The sequence below is a fragment of the Chenopodium quinoa genome, unplaced genomic scaffold (genome assembly GCF_001683475.1).
Source record: "Chenopodium quinoa cultivar QQ74 unplaced genomic scaffold, ASM168347v1, whole genome shotgun sequence".
Taxonomy (NCBI): domain Eukaryota; kingdom Viridiplantae; phylum Streptophyta; class Magnoliopsida; order Caryophyllales; family Amaranthaceae; genus Chenopodium; species Chenopodium quinoa.
Genome location: NW_018743405.1, coordinates 3,870,712 through 3,890,712, shown reverse-complemented (window position 1 = coordinate 3,890,712; position 20,001 = coordinate 3,870,712). Strand labels below are relative to the sequence as shown.

Below are 20,001 nucleotides of genomic sequence, written 5' to 3'. Positions count from 1 at the left end.
AATCTTCAACCTCTCAAGAACCATGTCTCTATTCCATGCAGATATGATAGGAAATGTTCTTGGAGGCCTTTTGTCTAACCTCTGAACTCTATCAAAATAAAACAACTACAAGAAAAAAGAAAACATGGAACAGAACATAAACAATAAAAAAAAGTGCATTTATTTAAATTTAAATGAACATTTTGTATCTAAGAATATACCATCAGAAATTGAAGAGGGCCTTTGTAGAACCCCTTGCCTTGCTGCTTTCTCCAATCAACATGACATTTGATAAGTGAGTCATATACAAACTGACACCAGTTCAAATTTTTTTATGTTTTCTTTGTCCATCATAGAATAAAGAAATTTGAAATGGCATTGATTGTTTGATACACATTTCATCAAGCAGTTCACAGCCACTGCTAAAAAGTTAGTAATGAAATGTTCACTAGGTGGTCTGTTGTTGGTGAATTTATCATTTATGTATCAATTCACAATCTGCAAACAAAATGAACAAAACATTTATACTTTTGATCATTTAATGTATTTAAAATGAACATTTAAAACTGATAATACCTGACTCACTGATGGAGTTTTTCCTGACCATGATTTTCTCCATTTCTTCAGAAATTCTGCATACTCCTCACTAATTTTATCAAACTTTGGCTCAACAATTGGAATTTCTCCTGTAGGCAAGCCATAAACTACCCTCACATCCTCTACCTCAATTTCTATTTTTTCATTCTTTGGTAGTTCAAAACACTGGCTATTTTCTTCAAAACTTCCCAATAACCAGTTACAAAACTTTTGATCAAGTTGAGGTAAACTAATGTCAAGAAGTGATCCTAACCCTATATCAACAACTTGCTATTTTTGGGTAGGTGTCATCTTTTTATCCATGCAATGAACTTCACATGTCCTCCTCTCTTTGAAGATTTCTCTTCCTCAAATTCATCTTCCTGAATTTCCTCAACTTCATCAGTTTCCATTGCTTGAACAATTTCAATTTTCATTTTCTTTTTTCCCCTACCTTCAATCTTTCCTTCATCATACAGTAACATCTTTTGCTCCCCCTTTTCAGCCTTTGCCTTCACTGAATTCCCTTTCTTTTCCTGTTTCTTCCTTGGCTTTACTTCTTCCTCTTCCTCCTCTTCCTCCACCTCATAATCATCCTCACTGACAGGCTCTGCTTCTTCTCTATAAACTGACTCTTCACTATCATCATCACTGTCAGTAGAACTTTCATCAGTAGGATCTTGAGATGGTTCATCTGATGGTACTTCTTGTATTTTTTTTCTCTTTCCAGCATTTTTCTTGGCAGGCTTGACATCTGAAATTTAAATATATGATTTTATTGAAGTATTGAAAATGTACAGTAAGAAAATGATAAAATGAACAAAATTGTTTTCTCAAATGATCATTCTATATATAGGAATTGAACATTTATAATATATCATTATATACCTGCTTTTCTTTTGCCAGCAACCTTAGAAGTTTTCTTCACTTCTTCTGGAGTTTTCTTTTTTCCACCTATATATTGAAATTGAACATTAATGATATACCATCATAAATGATCATTTTATACATTAAGATTGAACATTTACCCTTTTTGCCTTGGTCTTGTACAACTTTTTTTAGCAGAAGCACCTAGCAATTTTTTGGTTGGAGTAGGTGCTGGAGGATATTCAGCAGGAGCACCTGCCATTTTTCTGATTGGAGTAGGTACTGGAGATGGTGCATCAGCTTCCTTTTGAATAGGAGAAGTCCTTGTAGACATTCTTCTCTTCTGTCCTATTTTTGCGGTTTCTTCAGCAGGTTCAACATCCTTCTTCTGGCTTCCCTTTTCAGATTCATCTAACAGAACATCTATTGTTTTTAAAAAAATTTATGTTAGTATATTTGAAAGTGTAATATTTATTGTGAAACAGAAAAGTATTATGATTACCTTGGCTCCTTGTAATTCTACCACTTGGCACAACAACAGGGCTTTTGTTTTTGTTTTTCCTTGCAACCATTTTGTATCTTGTTTTCATTTTGGTTAACTGATCACTTTTTTGTGATGATGGAGCTGTCTCCTCACTAAGTGTTGTGGAAACTTTATCATCATCTTGATCTAGAAGATGAGTTTCATCCTCAATTTGAACAAAATCAGGTGCAATTTGTGCTACATATGAAATGATCAAATATAAAAGATTAAATAAACATTTATGTAAATAGGATGACAAATGTTTACTATATACAATATAAATGAACATTTCAGATAATGAATATTACCTTTCTCTTTTGCAGTTGAATCTTCCATTACTTTAGACTTTTGTGTGTGTTCCTTTTGTCCATCTGTGTAATTTTTATTAGCGAAATACATTAATATTTTTGAACAATTATAATTATAAAGATTTAAAATGAACATTTTGTGTAAAAATATGTACATTTTCCACTATTTACCTTTCAGATCTGTTGTCTTTGTAGACTCATCTTCCACAGTTTTCTCTTTAGGGATTTTCTCCTTTTCAGGCTTTTTTTTCCCTCTTGTCCTTCTATGAAAATTTAATTAGTTAAAATTTATATTTTTTAAGCTTATTGAACATTCAATATTATGTAGATCCAATATGAACATTTTATGTAATAAAAATGTACATTTATAAATCTTTACCTTTTACATTTGTTGTCTTTGGAAAGACATCTTCCACAGTTTTGTCTTTAGGGCTTTTCTCTTTTTCAGTCCCTTTTTTTCCTTCTTGTCCTTATATTAAAATTTATTTAGTTAAAATTTAATTTTTTTTTAATCTTATTGAACATTTAATATTATGCTTTTCCAATATGAACATTTTTTGTAATAAAAATGTACATTTTAAAATTTTTACCTTTTTCCACTGTTTTCTCTTCTACTAGCCTTTTTCTTTCTTTTTTGCTTCACCTTCAAAAGTAATAGAATTGTTAAAATTGATATTTATGACTATTAAACAAAAATATTCAATAAATATGATCATTTACCTCTCCTGATTTCCTTGCTTGCCTTTTCCATTCTTTTGAGATTTCTCATAATTTTGATTGTCGATTCTTTGTACTTCCTGTAAATGTATGATACTGTTATATAACTTTGAAATATATTCATTAATTGATTATATTAATTCAATTATTTAAATTTAAACATACTTTGGGTTTCTCTCTATGTCTAAATGTATTTCTTGCATCTTGTCCTTTAATGTTGTTATTCTTGCATCATCTTTGGGTTTTCTGATAATTCATTAAAAATATGTTTGAATTTACAATTTTGATTAGTAAATAAAAAAATGAACATAAAGTCTATAAAATATGAACATTTAAATTATATTACTATTGGCCATGAGCAAACTTTTTTGTACTGATTTGCAAATGAACATATAGTCTATCTAAATTGAACATTTAAGTTTTCTTACTTTTGGCCAAGACTATTCTTTTCTGGATTGCTTTGCATTTTTGGTTGAACTTCTTCTTGCTTGCTGAAATCAATATTAAGAAATACTTTAAATAAAAATGAAATAAATGGTACACAAAATAGATAGTTATCAAAAATGAAATGAACATTATATATTTATACCTTTGATCAACTTCATTTTTGTCCTTTTTCTCAGGAGTATTCCTGTCTGGATTGCTCTGCTCTTCTGGCTGAACTTGTTTTTGCTTGCTGAAATCAATTTTAAGAAATACTTTTAATAAAAAATGCACATAAATTGTACACAAAATATACAGTTATCAAAAATTAAATGAAAATTATTCATTATTACCTTATATCTTCATCATGTTTGTCCTTTTCAGGTACAATTGTATCCTGGTTTTGTTCTACATTCTTTTCACTAAATATTGTATATATTCATTAATTAGAATTTGTATTATGAGAAATGAACAAATTTTGTATGTAAAATGAACATTTGTTTATATAAAAGTGATCATTAGTATACCTTTGATCCCTACTCTCTTTGTCAGTTGTGTTATGTGTAGCAGACACAATCTTAGTTGTTGCATGAGTAGCAGGAATGTTCTCACTTTGTTCACTTAAAAAAAAAAAGAATTATTTTATATAATATGATATTAAAGTATGAACTAATTTATACAATGAAGAAGATAATTAGTTATTTTGGTATAAAGCTTTTATACCTTATTGTTTGATTTGTCTCTGGTGGTCTTGATTTTGACATAACAAATTTCACTCGAACCTTTGTTTTTCACTAAAATTTTAAGAATTACCTAATAAGTTTGGTATATATATACAATGTACAATAATTGAATGTAAAAACAATTATTTTATACATATAAACTTACTTGTTTAAAGTGTATCTTTCATAACTATTACCATATTCATTTTGTTCTATAACCTTCTTTAGAGTTAATGGTTCGGATTTTCCATCTCTAAATTGAAGCAAGTGTATCACTCTAAATGACACATCACTACATTATAAATTAATTACATGACATTAGTTTGAATGCATATCACTGAAATGATTATTATCATATTTATATATGTGCATGATGATTTAATGAAATGTACATTTGTTATTTAAATCTCAATGAATACTCAAATGAACAAATATACATATATGATCATAATTATATCTATAAATGAACATTATGAGTATCAAATATGATCATATACAATGATGTTACAATGAAATGTACTTTTGTTCTTAAATCTCAATAAATACTCAAATGAACAAATATAAATATATGATCATAACTATATCTATAAATGAACATTATGAGTATCAAATATGATCATATACAAATAACATATTAAACAAAGATAAAAACCAATTTTTATCAAATACAACTAGCATATTAGACATGAACATAATATATTCTGTAAATGACTAATTACCTTGGTAATGGAGACATTTTTAAATCCGTACCAATTGACTTGTCAATATCTTTTAAAAGTTCAGGATCTACAATTGGATCATTTTGGGCGGTTTTTTTTTTTTCAATTTTTCTACTCTTGACTGAAGAGGTACATCATCATCATCATCATCATCATCATCATCATCATCATCTCTGTTTTATTTAATAAATTGTTAATGTTTTAGTTATTTTGTTAATTTTCAGTAAAATCTTACTACAATTACTACAATCGCAATAATATGAACAAAAATTAGGGTTCATACATAAAATTGAACAAAATTGAACAAAAATTAGGGTTCATACATTTCTTCAGGATTGTCACTGATTTACTCGTCTCTGAAGTGTTCTTCTCCAAAGAGATACTACAATTGCAAAAAATTGAACAAAAATTAGGTTTTACATATAAATTCGCTCTATAATTTTCATCGCAAGAAAATGAACAAAATTACTTACTCTTTGGTAACATTTTGCTCCGATTTTCCAGTTTCATCTTGCATGTTCTTCTATAAAGCGTTTTTTTTTCCAAAATCACTCTACAATCACAAGAAAAAGAACCAAAATTAGGCTTCATACAAAAATTGTACTAAAATCGTAAGTAAATGAACAAAATTACTTACTCTTTATCAAAATGTTGCTGCGATTGTTTAATTTCATCTCGAATATCAGACATTTGAAGCAATTATGAAGTGTTTTGAAGCAGTTTTGCAATAATTTGAAGGGAATTTCGTTCCAATTCGACGGTGTTGATGAGAGAGAAATTCTAGAGAAATGAAGAAGATGATTTTTAGAGAGAAAAAATAATTTGAAATGGATAGTTTTTTTTTAATATATATATATGTGGGGTAGGGGAAGTTATTTTCTAATTTACAGCAGTTACTGTGGTTAGTGGGGGTGAGTGGGGGTAGTTACTGTAGTTTGTGGGGGAAGGGGAAAAACGCAAAACACTGCGTTATGTAGGGGGTGTAGGTTATGGTACCTACTCTAGGGTCTAGTGTATACTAATTAAGCACAATAAGGAGAAATTGGCTTGAAGCCAAGTGGGCTGGCCATGTTGGCTAGACCCTTGACTTGACTTGGCATGAATTGAAGAATTGAACCTTTGACCTTGGGCTTTAATTGAATCATTTATGGACTGACCCAATTAAGCTAAATTGGACTCAAACCGAGTTTTTTTAAGAATGTCTATCATTAGAGTTTGAAATCTGAGGTCCATCAATGTTTCAGAAGTGTCAATCAACAAAATCAAGTTCAATAGATGACATGATCACCGTATCCTTTAGGGCTGGCTATGTCTTCAATTACCTCTTTTTCATGGGTTTTTCATTTTTATCAGTGGCTTAACGGTGGTGTAGTTGGTGGAGAAGAGAAATATGGTGTTGGAAATGGCTAGCCTCCCATTTAACCGAACATGAAACTTTTGCCTTTTTTTTAAAAAAAAAATTTGGAAATTGGAAAATTCCCAAATATTTAGGAAATTGGAGCAAAATTTTTACAAGACTACTTTTTTCATGATACGTTAACTATCAATAGATTGAAAAATGAGGCTCCATTATTATTAAAATTAGCCATAGGCGTCTGAACAAACATGCTAATATGGATCGTATCCATATCCGCATAATTAACAAGAGTATAAAATTCATATTCAATAGAAAAAAAAAGGGTAAAAGAATAAATTGAAAAGTAGCTTGCTAACAAGTGCAACTAATTTCAGTTCGAACTCTTCGAAGCAGAAAACTTCTTTCTCTTGGATTTTGGTTTTACAGCATCTTGTAGGGTCTTAATCTCACGAGAATTTGATATCACATCAGTAGCTATTGTAGCAAATGCTATTGGATTCCTTTGCTCTAGTATCTCAGCGGAGTCCGAGTCCATTAACTTGCCTTTAACAATTTGTTCGTTCTCCCTTTTCTCCATTAGTTTACCTACAAAGAAACCAAATATGTAAGCAAATCAATATGTTAGATCATAAGTGCAAAGGGGCAGGGAGGAGTAAAGCCATGGGAGGCAGAACAGATTAATCAAGGGAAAACGCATACAAAACATGCACTGGACTAGATGGAGAACAGAGATTGATAAAAGCTTGAAGAGCCAAATTAGATTCAACCAAGTCATCAACCCCTTCTGAATCAACTAGATAGCTTCCAGACTACGTTAATACGAAGTATAGATAATTTGAAAAGTTCCAACATTTCTCAATAGTTCTGAACTACCTAAAGCCCGCAAAATGACTGATTTGCAATAAGAGCAAAGGTGCAATGGAATTCTTTTTTGGGGGGGCATTCCTCATCTTCAATAAAACTTGAGCGAATAAATGAAACAAAAAATTCACGTTATAATTTTATGGTTATTAGCTGAACAAGATGATTACCACAAGACACAAGAGAAGCTTTCAGATGTTTCGAATCCACACCTCTGGAAAAGGGATCCCTATCAAAAAGCAACAAAAATTGGTAAATGCCACAAGCCTTTGATAAAGCTAATGAACTCAAGAACGGTACCATTTTAAAAAAAATCAAAAATAATTCACATCTTCCTTGAACACTACTCACATACCAACAAGAAGGACCCTTCATGAGCCTCTTAGCTTCAGTAGTTGCATCTACCTCTCTTCTACATGAAGGTTCTTCAGTTTTCATAACATTTCTTTCACTAGCATAACGTTCTTGGCATGCTGACTTCCGCATTTGCTGTAATACAGTGGTTTGTTCACAAATAGAATGGCTGTTGTCATTGATAGTACTTGAAATCGGTGTACTAATATTCAGTAACGCCACAGAAGAGAGGCGCTTCACACTTTGCTGTTCTCGATCAGTGTTGAACAATTTGACCTAGTGTATTCATATCATATCATATTTGAAATTTGGAACACTAATATTCCCCCACCATATATATATGGCCAATTGACCATATTGGTATATAAGTTAACACCCTTATGACATATTGGTATATAAATTATTGCCGGCGACATATTGGTATAAAAATTAACATGTGGCGACATATTGGTACATAAATTAACAAATTGTGGCATTTACCCCTATTTTTTCTTCGGATGAAAGAGCGTGTTGTATACTTCAAAAATTTGTTTTAATTACTTTTGCAATCTTATTTATTATCATAATATACTTATTCAGCACCAAATAATAATTTTTCCCTCTTCCCTTTCAATACAATAACTTTGATAAATCAATCAAACGATAAAACCCCAAAGAACTAATAAACAATAGACAAAATCTCAATATTAGTTATTTAATTTCAAAACCAATTACCAGTAGACGCTAACTTTCATTATTACTTCATTTGTATTATACCCACAACTTTGTAAATCAACAATATAATAAGAATATATATATATATATATATATATATATATATATATATATATATATATATGAGTGTTTTTTTTATAAAAAAAAAAAAAAAAAAAAAAAAAAAAAAAAAAAAAAAATTCTACCCTTGTGATGCTTCAATGACCAACGGCTCCAACGCCCTCAATACATTCAAGCTTATATCCCTTTACTCAAGCTTTCCTATTCGTTTTCCCCTAGTTTCTTTCTCATCACTTTTGGGCTTTCAACTTTTTTTTTTTTTTGGATTTTTACTTCATAATTTTTTTAAATTAATATAAAACGTAGAGAAAAGTACAAAAAACAAAATGTCAAATAAAAGATATTAGCACTAAAATTAAGCGTGTGTATCATACGCATATCCTCCGACTAGAAAATAGAGGTAAATGTCGCGATTTGTTGACTTATATACCAACATGTCGCCACATGTTAATTTTTATACCAATATGTCGCCGTCAATAACTTTTATACCAATCTGTCATAAGGGTGTTAACTTTTATACCAATATGGTCAATTGGCCATATATATATTCAAGTCTGACTCTATATATATATAATGCACTTGAGAAGATAACAAGCCTTAGGTATGGAGTTTGTGTGAAATTTTGAATGTTAGTTATGCCAAGGAATTTTCTAAATAATGAATTACTTTACATACAAGGGTGGCCTAAAATCAATGAGAGCGCTTTTTGATGTCATCTCCAGCTGAACATCAAGTTCAACTCAAAAGTCAGAACAGAGAGCAAATATCGTGGATAGAGTGGATTTAAGGGCCATTTAGCATCAATTAAGAAAGGTCACCTAGGCTTATATGGGATAAGCTGTCAGATATCAGAGAATTGAGGTTTTGCATTAAAAAGAGGCTGGTGAAATGTCTGAATGTTGCAGCCAGCAGATCATTCCCCACGCGAAACTGTTACATGCTGGCAATAACAACCCAATACCTTATCATATGGTTAGTGATGTTGCCTGAGATTCAGCTGTGGAGTCTCTGACAAGTGCTCCAATGGTATTAAATCTTTTACTCTTTGAGCAAAGCACATAGCATCTAGAAATACTTATCTTACCAGTTAGGCAATACCAGTTGACAAGAGTGGTCTTAAGGGTTTCTGAGTGTCAGTCTGACACTCTCACACCAGTCAGATGCTAATGGTTTTATACAAGAGTGAGACAGTGAAAGAGACCAATATCACAGTAAGGGTACAAGGTAGTTGTCTAAAAGAAAAATTCTTTGATGAAGCTCGAGTTTCCCATTTCAGGAACATGGAAACTCAAACTCAGAAGTCAGAAAATGAAGGAATCAGGGGAAACCTCAACAAAAAAAAATAAATAATAATACATAAATAAATAATAAAATATAATAAAATTAAATTCAAGTTTACTCTCTGAAGTCCCAAATTAAACCATTCACTTCTTTTATGAGTCCAGCTTAGAGCTGTCAATTTGGGTATTCAAGTCGGGTTTGGGTCGGGTCAAATCAGGTTTCGAGTTGAATTAGGGTCAGGTTATGTCGGGTCAATCTAGCCTCACATCAGGTTCAGGTTCAGGTCGTGTCAATTTCGGTTTAGATTATTCCAGGTTGTTTACCTTTTCGAGTATAGGTCGGGTTCGATTCGAGTCAAATTCAGATCGGGTTCAATTTCAGGTTCGGGTTGTGATGAGTCGGGCTTGGGCGGGTTAATAGATGGTAAATTCAGGTTCGGGTTAGGTTTGGGTTAGATAATTATTTGGTCGGATAATCTTAAAGTTTGATCATTCTTGGTTTTGGTTCAAGTTCAATTCGAATAAATATCGATGTGGTGAAGCTGAGCCTATATAATTACGCCCTTTTACAATTCGATGAAACACTATTAAGATTTTATTAAGCCTATATGCGAAGTAATAGAGAACAAAAGGTATATAATAAGCTGAACAAATTGTACCAATATTTTGTCAAGGATTGAGGGTTTACAGAACTGTACCAGCTCAACGAAAGGTGTCAATAACACGTTGTGTTGGGTTAAAATCTTTTTCTGGTTCTAATCGGGTCTGGTACTAGTTCGGGTTTATTAAATCGGTTGACGGTTACTATCACATCGGGGTGCAGGTTCGGGTTTAGGTCATAAAATATTGGATCAAATTGGTAGTCGGTCAACATCAGGTCGATTCAGGTTGGGTTACAGGTCACTAGTTTCACCCTATTATTCGGGTACACATCAAGTTCAGATCATTGCCGGTTTAGGTCGGGTTCTCTGGTCGGGTTAGTTTTTGACAGCTCTAGTTCAACTACCTTTAATACTTTCAATTTGTCATTATTTTTGGTCGCATTTCAAAGCAAAGATATCGGTTACTTGTTTCCGTATGTGTTCCACTTCACACATGTCTAACTTTAAGTTTAGTATAATCATTTTTCTCATTCTGTTTTCATTGCAGTGCAGCGTAGGTGTATGAACACGACCGTCATGAGTGTATCTGGCTATCTCTAATTTCAGAGAGAGAGAGAGAGAGAGAGAGATTTTGAATATTGAAAACATTGACTTACCGCATTTTCAATCTTGCTGGTCATATCAGCAGCTTTCGCAGCAGCAATTCGCAAACATTGCATAACAACACTTGGGGCGACGCCAATTTCTCCAGCCTTTTGAATGGCACAAACATCTTCACTTGCATTAATTGTAGCTGTCAATTTTCCTTTCATAACAGCCTCTTCGTAATAAGTAGGATCTACCACCTGAGTCATCACATCACATGCTGAATCCACCCAAATGACAAGGCCAAACAGCACTAGGGTATTGTTTTGTATCTTCACCTCTTACCAAAATGTTTTCAGTCATAAATCCAAATGTCACAGCTATAGGAAGATGGTGAACTATCAATGGAAGTGGTTCCTGCACCTGCAAAGGAAACATCACATGCAAACAGTTAATCAAACGGATAGATCATCCCAACACATGTCTACAGAACATACAGTGGTCACATATCATAAGAACAAGAGCAGAGACTGTTTCTCCGATGCACCTAAGGAGTAATTGAAAAGTTTAAGGCAGATAATACATCATACTACACACACAAATCACAAATCACAAATGACATAACTACCAGAACAAGATCACTATCAAGAAAGGCAGGAACCGAGCTCTTTATCAAGATAGTTTAACAACCTCGAAACAGAGGAACAGTGATAAAAGGAATATCAACAGTGGGCAGCACAAATATGTGAAGGAGAAAAAAGTGTGGAAATGCTGAGCAAAAGAACTGATTAAAAAACAAACCTTATGATCAATGGCATTAATGGATTAAGACCATTAAGTAGGCCAATTCAAAAAAATGATCTCATTATGTTGCTCTAGAAAAAAAGGTATTGGCAATTGGCATGGTGACCTCACACTAATGCAAATTCCACAAGGAGGTTTTTTTTTTTCTATTTCTTTTTCTTTTTTTTTTTTTGACTGGTTTTTCAAGTGACCCATTGGTATGCATATATTCATAACATGTCCCAATAGCTCATTTGAAAATGGCTAACTCACCATTAAATAACTGATTTTTAATTTTTAACATTATATTACAAACCTAACCATAGTTAACACCCCTCTTGACCAACTTAGACCATCACCCAAACCACCCATAAATCCCTCACCAACCCAACCTGACCACCCACAACCCCAACCCGACGCACCAAAAACCACCTTCCACCCACCAAAAGTGACCAGCTAACCACCAAATAAAACCACCCACCAACTGAAATATTTTGCCCGACCTCGAAACCTCCACCCAACCCTTAAAGCCACCACCCATCTTTCGAAAACCCTATCTACCTACCGAAAACCACCACCCAACTCTCCAAAAAGGCAAAAACCACCATAAATCCCTAAAACTTCTAGAAACCGCCAAAACAACCATCTAACCGACTGAAAACCACATTCACCTTCACTCCCATCTTACTTTCTCTTTCCTCACCTCTAAACACAAAATATAATGAAGATAGGAAGGAGAAGATGTGGTGGCTAAGGTAGGTGTGTAGGCCTGTAGGGATGGTGGGATTGGTCATTGGTGGGGCCAAGCATGGGAGTGAACATGGACGGTAGTGGTTGGCAAGCTGTTGATATAATAAATGCAGGGGTAAGCAAATTAACCATTTAAGTCCAGGTTAGCCATTATAGCATTTAAATGTGTCATTGGAGCACGTAATAAGAAACTTCACGTTTAAAGGATGCTTCATCTTTCCTAATTAATTAACTACCTAGCATTTTATAATTTTTAAAACCATAAACACAAACAAAAAAGTTACATGAATATAGCCATAAATAACTTTATCATAGCAAGAGCTAAACTCATTAACATAATCATCTAGCCTATTGTTTACATTTTGACGGTTGCTATTAGATAGTAGGCACATGAAAGAAATATCAGCTAATGCATACTTTCACTTAGCTAAATACTCCATCAGCCACAATATGTGTTGGTTGTGTTGCTGATAGTCAGCAACTTCTGATAAACGAGAACTAACTTTAAAACTAGAACTGAAAACCACTCACTGTCTAAGAGCTCACATTGGCAATTTGGTTGTATGACTCTCAGCAAATTATTAACAGAGAAAAGTCAGTCATAGCCTACCATCTGATCCTTACCCCAGCACCATGCACATCCATGTAGTAGGATATCAATCTTCTTGTTCAATTACTCCACCATAAAGATGATATAATTGAGTTTTTGTATATAATTTGGAGAATAATCGAAAAATAAGAACTTAGAGTTGGCTTTTCAATGCACAAAGCAGAAGTGCCAAGCAAAATTCAAGAACTTCAATAATCCAACGAGTGATGATGAAGCAATAGGACGACTTGTATCCAAAAAAATAATAATTATAATAAGTAAAAAAAATAATCTTCACAAAGGAAAAGTTTTCTCTAAATCTCAACAATAAACCTAAGCTAATGAAGTTCTTGACTACACATGTATAATGGTGTTACAGGAAGAAGCTTAGCCGTATGGACCACTTAACCATGGCCCTTAAATAACTTGTTACAATAATTATTAATGCAGTGGACAGAAAACACGGCTATGAAGTTCCTCACCCCAGCTGTGAGTAATGAGCAGTGAAGGAAATACCAAATTTTTTTGCAGTAGAAACAGCCCTCGTCACAGCCATGAAGATTCTTTGGTCGAAAATAAGGCTTCAATAGCTTGCGCAACTCAGATTAGCACGGACACAACCAACTTTCAACTTCATGCTATTTCAATCTCTTTAACAGCATTACAAACCACCTAAAAACATTCTATTAGATACTAACATGCTATAAAAACATGCCTATAATCCTATCATAAGAAGGATCAAAGCCAATCAATTCATAAGCCTTATGTTCTCTCAACACCTCTTGATTCATAAAGATCACACGCCCATTCACAAATATACAAAAAAGAGCATCAATAGACTAGCATTGCCTTTCACTCAACAATTCCTCAAACTAAACAAACCTCATTTGCAGAAAGCACAATTATCAATCATGTTGGTCTCCTTCACAAATGAGATAAATAGGTGGCCTAGGCAGTTTGACCTTGGACCAAAACTAGCACAAACAGTTAGCAAGCAAGAGTTGTGCAAGAAATCGAGAATATCCTGAAAATGAGTAAATTCCCCAATATCATCTCACTAAATGTTTGATCACAAACAACCTTGTGAACATTACAAGTTTACAACCAATCAATCAAGAATCTTCTTTTCATCTACAAGTGTCCCAATGAAGACAACTTGATCAACAAACCCTAACATGGCCATAGATTCTTCCCTCTTCAAAGGTCATGATCCAAGTTTTCCTAAGAGGGAGGCTATGACGATGACACAAAAGGAGGGTGAAATATTTTATTATTTATGTATAGGTCTACAGAATGGTAGGGATATTTAATTATGTTAGTAATCAATTGTTTCTCATTCTCCAAGTAGTGTTTAGGCCAAGGGTACCAACCCCCACCAACTGACCTGCAATATTTTGTATTATTTAAAGCAATCTAGAATGATTTGAATAAAGAATTTTGTTTACAGATGTTCTTCCACATTACCTCTCTATGAGTGCACCACACACATGCATGCGTATAGTGAAGTGCACATTTAACATAGAAATTTAATCATGCAAGTCATAAATAAAGATAATGTTAGTTTAAATACTATAAAATACATATATTGAAGGGTGAGAAGGGTAGCATGTATGCCAACAGTAACCAGACAAATTACACGTAGGGTAAAAGTCTGTAACATTCATGAATTTCACGTTCATTGATGGCACTGATAGACAAGGATTAAATCATATGTCTTATTAAAAGGGTATGAACTATGAACACACCTCTGGTGGATGCACAACTACTTCCTGACCATCTTCTCCTCCAAGAGTACATACAGGCCGTCGAAATGTCATCAGAGATGCCAAAGCAGCAACATTTGCAGCATCGAGAAGATTTCTGTTTCCAGCAGGATAATTTGTAAATTGTAAAGATGTCACATTAACTTACTGAGGTTCTTCAGATAAAAAAATATTATAGCTTACCCTCCATTATCAAGAATGTGAAGATCGAGACGGACAGACCATACTAACTTGCCAGCTAGAACACAAAGTGATTCAGTATCAACTGCCCTGCTCTCCCTGCAGCATCACTTTCACACTTTTAAAAATCATAATCTACAAACCCCTAAACATGGAAACACTCAAACAGAAAGAGAAGGAGAAATGGTAGATGGAATAAAAAAGATGTAATCTTTTTCAATATAATGATTACAAATAGCAACAGCGTCACCAAAGAATTAAAAAGCAGGCAAGATGAACCCCCCCACCCCAAAAAAAAAATAATAATAATAATTCTGAAGTGTCAAGTATAGCATCAGGCTGTCAGTGGACACTAAGGCCATCCAAAAGAGATCAGATTCTAAAAGAGAATCCAGTATTTTGATTAATGATTTTATAAAACAACACTTGCGATCAGTTACTGGACTCAGACAAATCTAATATTTTACAAAGCATTTTATGACTAGCAATACTATGTTACTGGACTCAGACAAATTGGGGTGATCAACGTTAGACACAAGATATAACCAACAACTCAAACCCAATCATTGAGGGACACAAGTGAACCTCTAAATGGTTTTCTTCTCATACATGACCCAAGAACATCATTTCCAAAGCACCTCAAACAAATGATTTTTTTAAGATGTAGAGTGGTTTCAAATCTCGAAAATTACAAAGCATTTTTAGACTAGCAATACAATGTGACTGGACTCAGACAAATTGGGGTGATCACCATTAGACACAAGATATTACCAACTAACTCATGCCCAATCCTTGAGAGACACAAGTGAACCTTGAAATGGTTTTCTTCTCATATATGACCCCAAAACATGATTTCCAGCACCTCAAACAAATGAGTTTTCTAAGATGTAGGATGGTTTCAAATCTCGAACGTAATAGCAATTGCAAATTCACTGAACAACTTTCATGGTTTATGTGGATGGTCTGCCACTGCCACGGCCTATCACGGTCACGTTAAGCTCAATAACCTTTACAGTGTGGCCATGATGCGGCCGAGCCATAATACCGCATCTGGAATACAAAAACCTACAAATGAAAGCTGAAGGCCAAATAGGCAATTTGAAGAATCAAATCCTCTATTCAAATCCTATAGCAATTTGGGATAGATAAGTAGATAACAGAGATAAGCACCCAATTAGAAATTTTAATTGACTGGGTTAACACTGTCATAATTGAACACATTTTTTTTTTACAGCATTCAGGGTGTAAAATTACTAGATCGACCATCATAAAATTTTCCCAGGAGGGCACACTGTTAAATAATTAATCCAGAAAAAATCTATTCTAAGAAAAATAGGTTTCAGTTTCATGACAGAAGCAAACACTTAACAACAGATTCAATAAGGTGACACACGGCAATAATGTAAGATTTAAATATCAGTAGGGAAAAACCTCAGACCACGGTCTATTATGCGTCCCAACTCTATCGCTGACTCTCCAGGGCGACCAGCCTCAAATGACGGGTCAGCCATAGGTGAAAACTCTGTGAATATATTAAGTGATCCTTCATTTGGCCTGTCTCTATAAGGTTGAACTAGCTGAGCAGTGACAAAGCTCATGACATGAGTCTGGCCAAGCTGTACCTCAGTTGATCCGTCTTTCCTGCAATTGTATCACAATGATTGAATAATTATATTTCACATACCATATCAGCAAGCAATAACATATATCCAATATTAAACCTGCGAAGGATGGAGGCAGAGAACACCTAGATGTACATCATTTTCTCTAACCATTCAAGAGTCTAGAAAGTTAAAAGACAGTTTATACATTAATTTCGCAGCAAACACCTCATGAATCAATCTTATGTTCAAAACCATCATGTGGAACAAGCAGCTCCAATTATGCCATTAATTTAAATGGATGTTTTAAGATGTCTATGAAGATTTCCAGAAAAAAGCTTTCTTGAAATAATGGTCAATTCTTGAATGCATCCTAGAAGGTTTTAAGTGACGCAAAGCAGAAAATCTCTTGTACTTGGGGTCATTTACAGACAATAAAAGCTATGAAGAACCCAAAACTGGCTACTTTTATTTACTATGCAAGTATGCATAAATCAGCTCCAATCCAAGATATCACTTATTTATATGGATGTTTTAGATCTTTATGAGGAAAACAGCTTTCTTGAAATAATGGTCGATTCTTGAATTCCCTGCACAGTAAGACTCTGTTATTTTCAAAATTATCTTTGTAATTAGAATCCTCATACAGCTTGAATTCTACTTACAATTCTGCCATGTCAGTCAGGTTTGTGGTCTAGTCACAGTAGGATTTTAATTAGTCAATATTATCTTTTAGATCTAACTGTATAGATTCAAATCTCAGTTTAGTAAGGATCCTAGATTATTCAATTTACAGGCATGCATATCATTCAATAAAACCGAAATTTAAATGGAATTATATTGAGCATAGCTTGTTGACAAAGAGAACTTCATAGATTTGTTGGTTTGCTTAATCTAAACAACATTTGATATGATTTGTATATTATTAATAATCTGATTAGGAAGATACCCTTTAATTTGTGAGATTGAGTAATAGAGTTCATCCCATACATTTTTCACCATTAACACACACATCCATGAACAAAATTTAATAAAATTTTCTGGAATTATTGTGAGTTATTTCACGTTAATTACACTGTGAATGACAATTACCACTAATCGTTAGTTAATTATCAATTCAGATATTTTATTAATTAAGTTTTCATTAATTCATCAAATCCTTATATTACAATTCAATAGTGTTTGTGTTGAGTACATCAGTTACTCACATCCTCATGGATCAACTCGTGTGTTCCTACTAGCTTCATATACAACATTTAGCTATGTCCTCAAACCCATGTTTGACACTTGAATATGCACAGGCTAACACTTAGACGAAATCTATGTTAACATACATGAACAAAGTAAAACCTTATACTTTAACCACAAATTCAATTAGTGCATTTACTTTACAAGTATATGAGTTTGACCAATCTCCGATAGTAACACAGACCTCCCCATGACTTATACCAATGTTGGACTAACATATTTTAGAACTAATTCAAAAAGGACACGAACATAGCTGTACAAAACACTTACCTACCGAACTTAATTGTTAATTTGCGGTAGTCAAATGGGCACCTTCCATCAGCTCTAAGATCTGAAAGCAATGCAGTCTCTATAAACTTCTTCTCATTTATAGACATGTGCCAAGTATTAGCTAGTCTCTGTTCCATTTTTCAAACTGCAAAAACCCCAGTTAGAAATTGTTTAAAATCCATAGATTGCAATGCTTCTTAACTAAGATGACAAACAAACATTCAAACATTATTTCAACAACCCATTTATCACCGAACCGTGAGCCAGGGCAGGAGCAGCAACTGCCCCGAACCCGGAAGAAAAGGTCCATTTTCATAGTTTCGTCCTAACATTAAAGAGTTATATAAACAAATTCCTGCGACAAATTAAATTTAATTTTACTCAATTATCAGAGTAAGGTCTATAAATTGCGATTAAAGTTAGCCAACCCCAAATCATTTTGGGACCAAGACTTTGTTGTTGTTGTTGGTGGTGTATCAGAGTAAGTTCGAAAAATCAAATTACATTCTTTGAACTTAAGTATATGAATAGAAGAATTTTAGCAACGAAATCGCTAGTTATAATTTATCATTACTTTTGTAATTATAATAACCAATACAATAATCTACCTAAGACTAACCCTAAATTGAATTATACCGACAATTAAATTAAAGATTAGATTTGATATTCGATGATTAAAGAGGCAAAAACAGTTCTAACCTTGGAAGCTGCTTTAATGGCGAGAAAAAGCTCATAAGCTGCTTTAACAATTTTGAGTACGCTTCAATGGAAGGGGTGGAGTGATGGTAAGGCCTTGCCTGGATTGAGAGAAGCTGTTAGAGGGTAATTATTAGGGTGGACTAATTTAAGAGTCGGTCTCAGCCCATAGGGTAAAATTTCTAAGCTGTTCACAGTCGCTTCTGTTCTCTGAAGCTTGTTGAACAATTGAGGTCCCAAGAATCGAGAGTAGACCAATTATTTATGCGCGTAGATTGTCGAGTAAAGAGATTCGCGATCAAAACCTGTTCGAGGAAAGATTAGTTCAGACAATTTCGTGCGCAATTGACCGACGAAAATGAGGCGTCGAGGTGAGCCTTTGATTGCTTAATCTATGTAATTTTAGTTAAAATTGCATGTGACTTGGTTATATACTAGCAATTATCAAGTTAATTTACAATTCTTACTTAATTTAGGCAATTTTGTGAAAGATGCATTTTCGAATTATTGAAATTTAGGTGGTTGCATGTTTTTAGTTTTTCTTGATTCTAAGTTTGTACTAAATTTCGGTTTTATACAACAAATTTAGTTGCTTTGGTACTTGAAATTTCGTTAAAAACTTAGCAGAATTAGGGTTTGTGATAATTTGTGAGACAGGTTTGTGATAATTTGTGAATTAGGAATAATATAGATTTTAATATGTCTTTATTAAAAATATAAATGACAAGAAGTGTAATAGTAAGTAATATAGATTTTTATAGATTTTATTATAGGTTTATGACATATTAGAAATATAAATGACAAGAATTTTAATAGTAAGTAATATAAGTTTTAGTATGACAAGGTTTGAAGAGGTTTAAATTGGGATATAACACTTGGTCAATATGACATTTATTGAGTGAACATTATATTATCATCCCCTTCTTGCCGCATGGGTTGGGTTTGGTTCTTATGTGGTCCTTTTTAAGTAGGGAGGTTTAAGTAGAGAGGGCAGAGACTAATGTAAAACTAATAAATGAGGATATTGTTGTCTTGGTACATATCATCCCTTTTGAGCACCTAATGATTGAGATCAAAATAATGCACTTAATGATTGAGCTAGCAACTTAATGATTATCATTGTGTGTGTGGGCACCTCGCACTTCTGCCATAATCATTATGAATGTGTATGTGCACCTAATGATTAAGCTATTTGTTGCTATATGTGTGCAATTTAGTGATTATCATTGTGTATGTGTGCACCTGGTACTTCTGCCATAGTGATTATCAATGTGCATGTGCACTTAATGATTAAGCTCACCTTTGAGTTTCCCTTTTTGTGACTGAGTGTGCATGTAATACCCCGTATTTTTATACGTATTTTATTTAAAATATGTATTTTATTTAAAATATGTATTTTAAAAGGGTATTTAAATAATTTTAATATTCTAATTATGGTGCTTTAATTATTTATCCTATGTAAGTTTGGAAATAT

The 20,001-nt window shown here is 33.3% G+C and overlaps 3 protein-coding genes across 8 annotated transcripts; all 3 read right to left on the bottom strand.

Annotated features, from left to right (window-relative positions):
- Nucleotides 1-1,564: 1,564 nt before the first annotated feature.
- LOC110738992 lies at nucleotides 1,565-2,502 on the bottom strand. Its single transcript, XM_021919440.1, has 4 exons — nucleotides 2,425-2,502; nucleotides 2,254-2,316; nucleotides 1,925-2,143; nucleotides 1,565-1,845 (listed from the first exon to the last, which is right to left on the bottom strand). Exons 2-4 carry the CDS (start codon nucleotides 2,279-2,281, stop codon nucleotides 1,580-1,582), a joined length of 513 nt encoding a protein of 170 aa, XP_021775132.1. The 5' UTR covers nucleotides 2,282-2,316; nucleotides 2,425-2,502; the 3' UTR covers nucleotides 1,565-1,579.
- Nucleotides 2,503-2,965: 463 nt separating this feature from the next.
- LOC110739039 lies at nucleotides 2,966-5,351 on the bottom strand. The gene is made up of 9 exons (XM_021919493.1): nucleotides 5,308-5,351; nucleotides 5,158-5,216; nucleotides 4,835-4,955; nucleotides 3,921-4,013; nucleotides 3,747-3,815; nucleotides 3,560-3,646; nucleotides 3,399-3,461; nucleotides 3,136-3,216; nucleotides 2,966-3,050 (listed from the first exon to the last, which is right to left on the bottom strand). The coding sequence occupies exons 1-9, from the start codon at nucleotides 5,349-5,351 to the stop codon at nucleotides 2,966-2,968; spliced, it is 702 nt and encodes a 233-aa protein (XP_021775185.1).
- Nucleotides 5,352-6,383: 1,032 nt separating this feature from the next.
- Nucleotides 6,384-18,903, bottom strand: LOC110738990 (exosome complex component RRP45B-like). 6 transcript variants are annotated; one of them, XM_021919433.1, is made up of 10 exons: nucleotides 18,531-18,903; nucleotides 17,832-17,976; nucleotides 16,144-16,353; nucleotides 14,716-14,811; nucleotides 14,515-14,629; nucleotides 10,993-11,070; nucleotides 10,719-10,907; nucleotides 7,408-7,682; nucleotides 7,223-7,281; nucleotides 6,384-6,776 (listed from the first exon to the last, which is right to left on the bottom strand). In XM_021919433.1, exons 2-10 carry the CDS (start codon nucleotides 17,966-17,968, stop codon nucleotides 6,562-6,564), a joined length of 1,374 nt encoding a protein of 457 aa, XP_021775125.1. In that variant the 5' UTR covers nucleotides 17,969-17,976; nucleotides 18,531-18,903; the 3' UTR covers nucleotides 6,384-6,561. The 6 variants fall into 6 exon arrangements, 5 of the variants coding, with proteins under 5 accessions (XP_021775125.1, XP_021775126.1, XP_021775127.1 ...); XM_021919434.1 differs by having other exon boundaries at nucleotides 7,408-7,541; XM_021919435.1 differs by having other exon boundaries at nucleotides 17,836-17,976.
- Nucleotides 18,904-20,001: the final 1,098 nt, after the last annotated feature.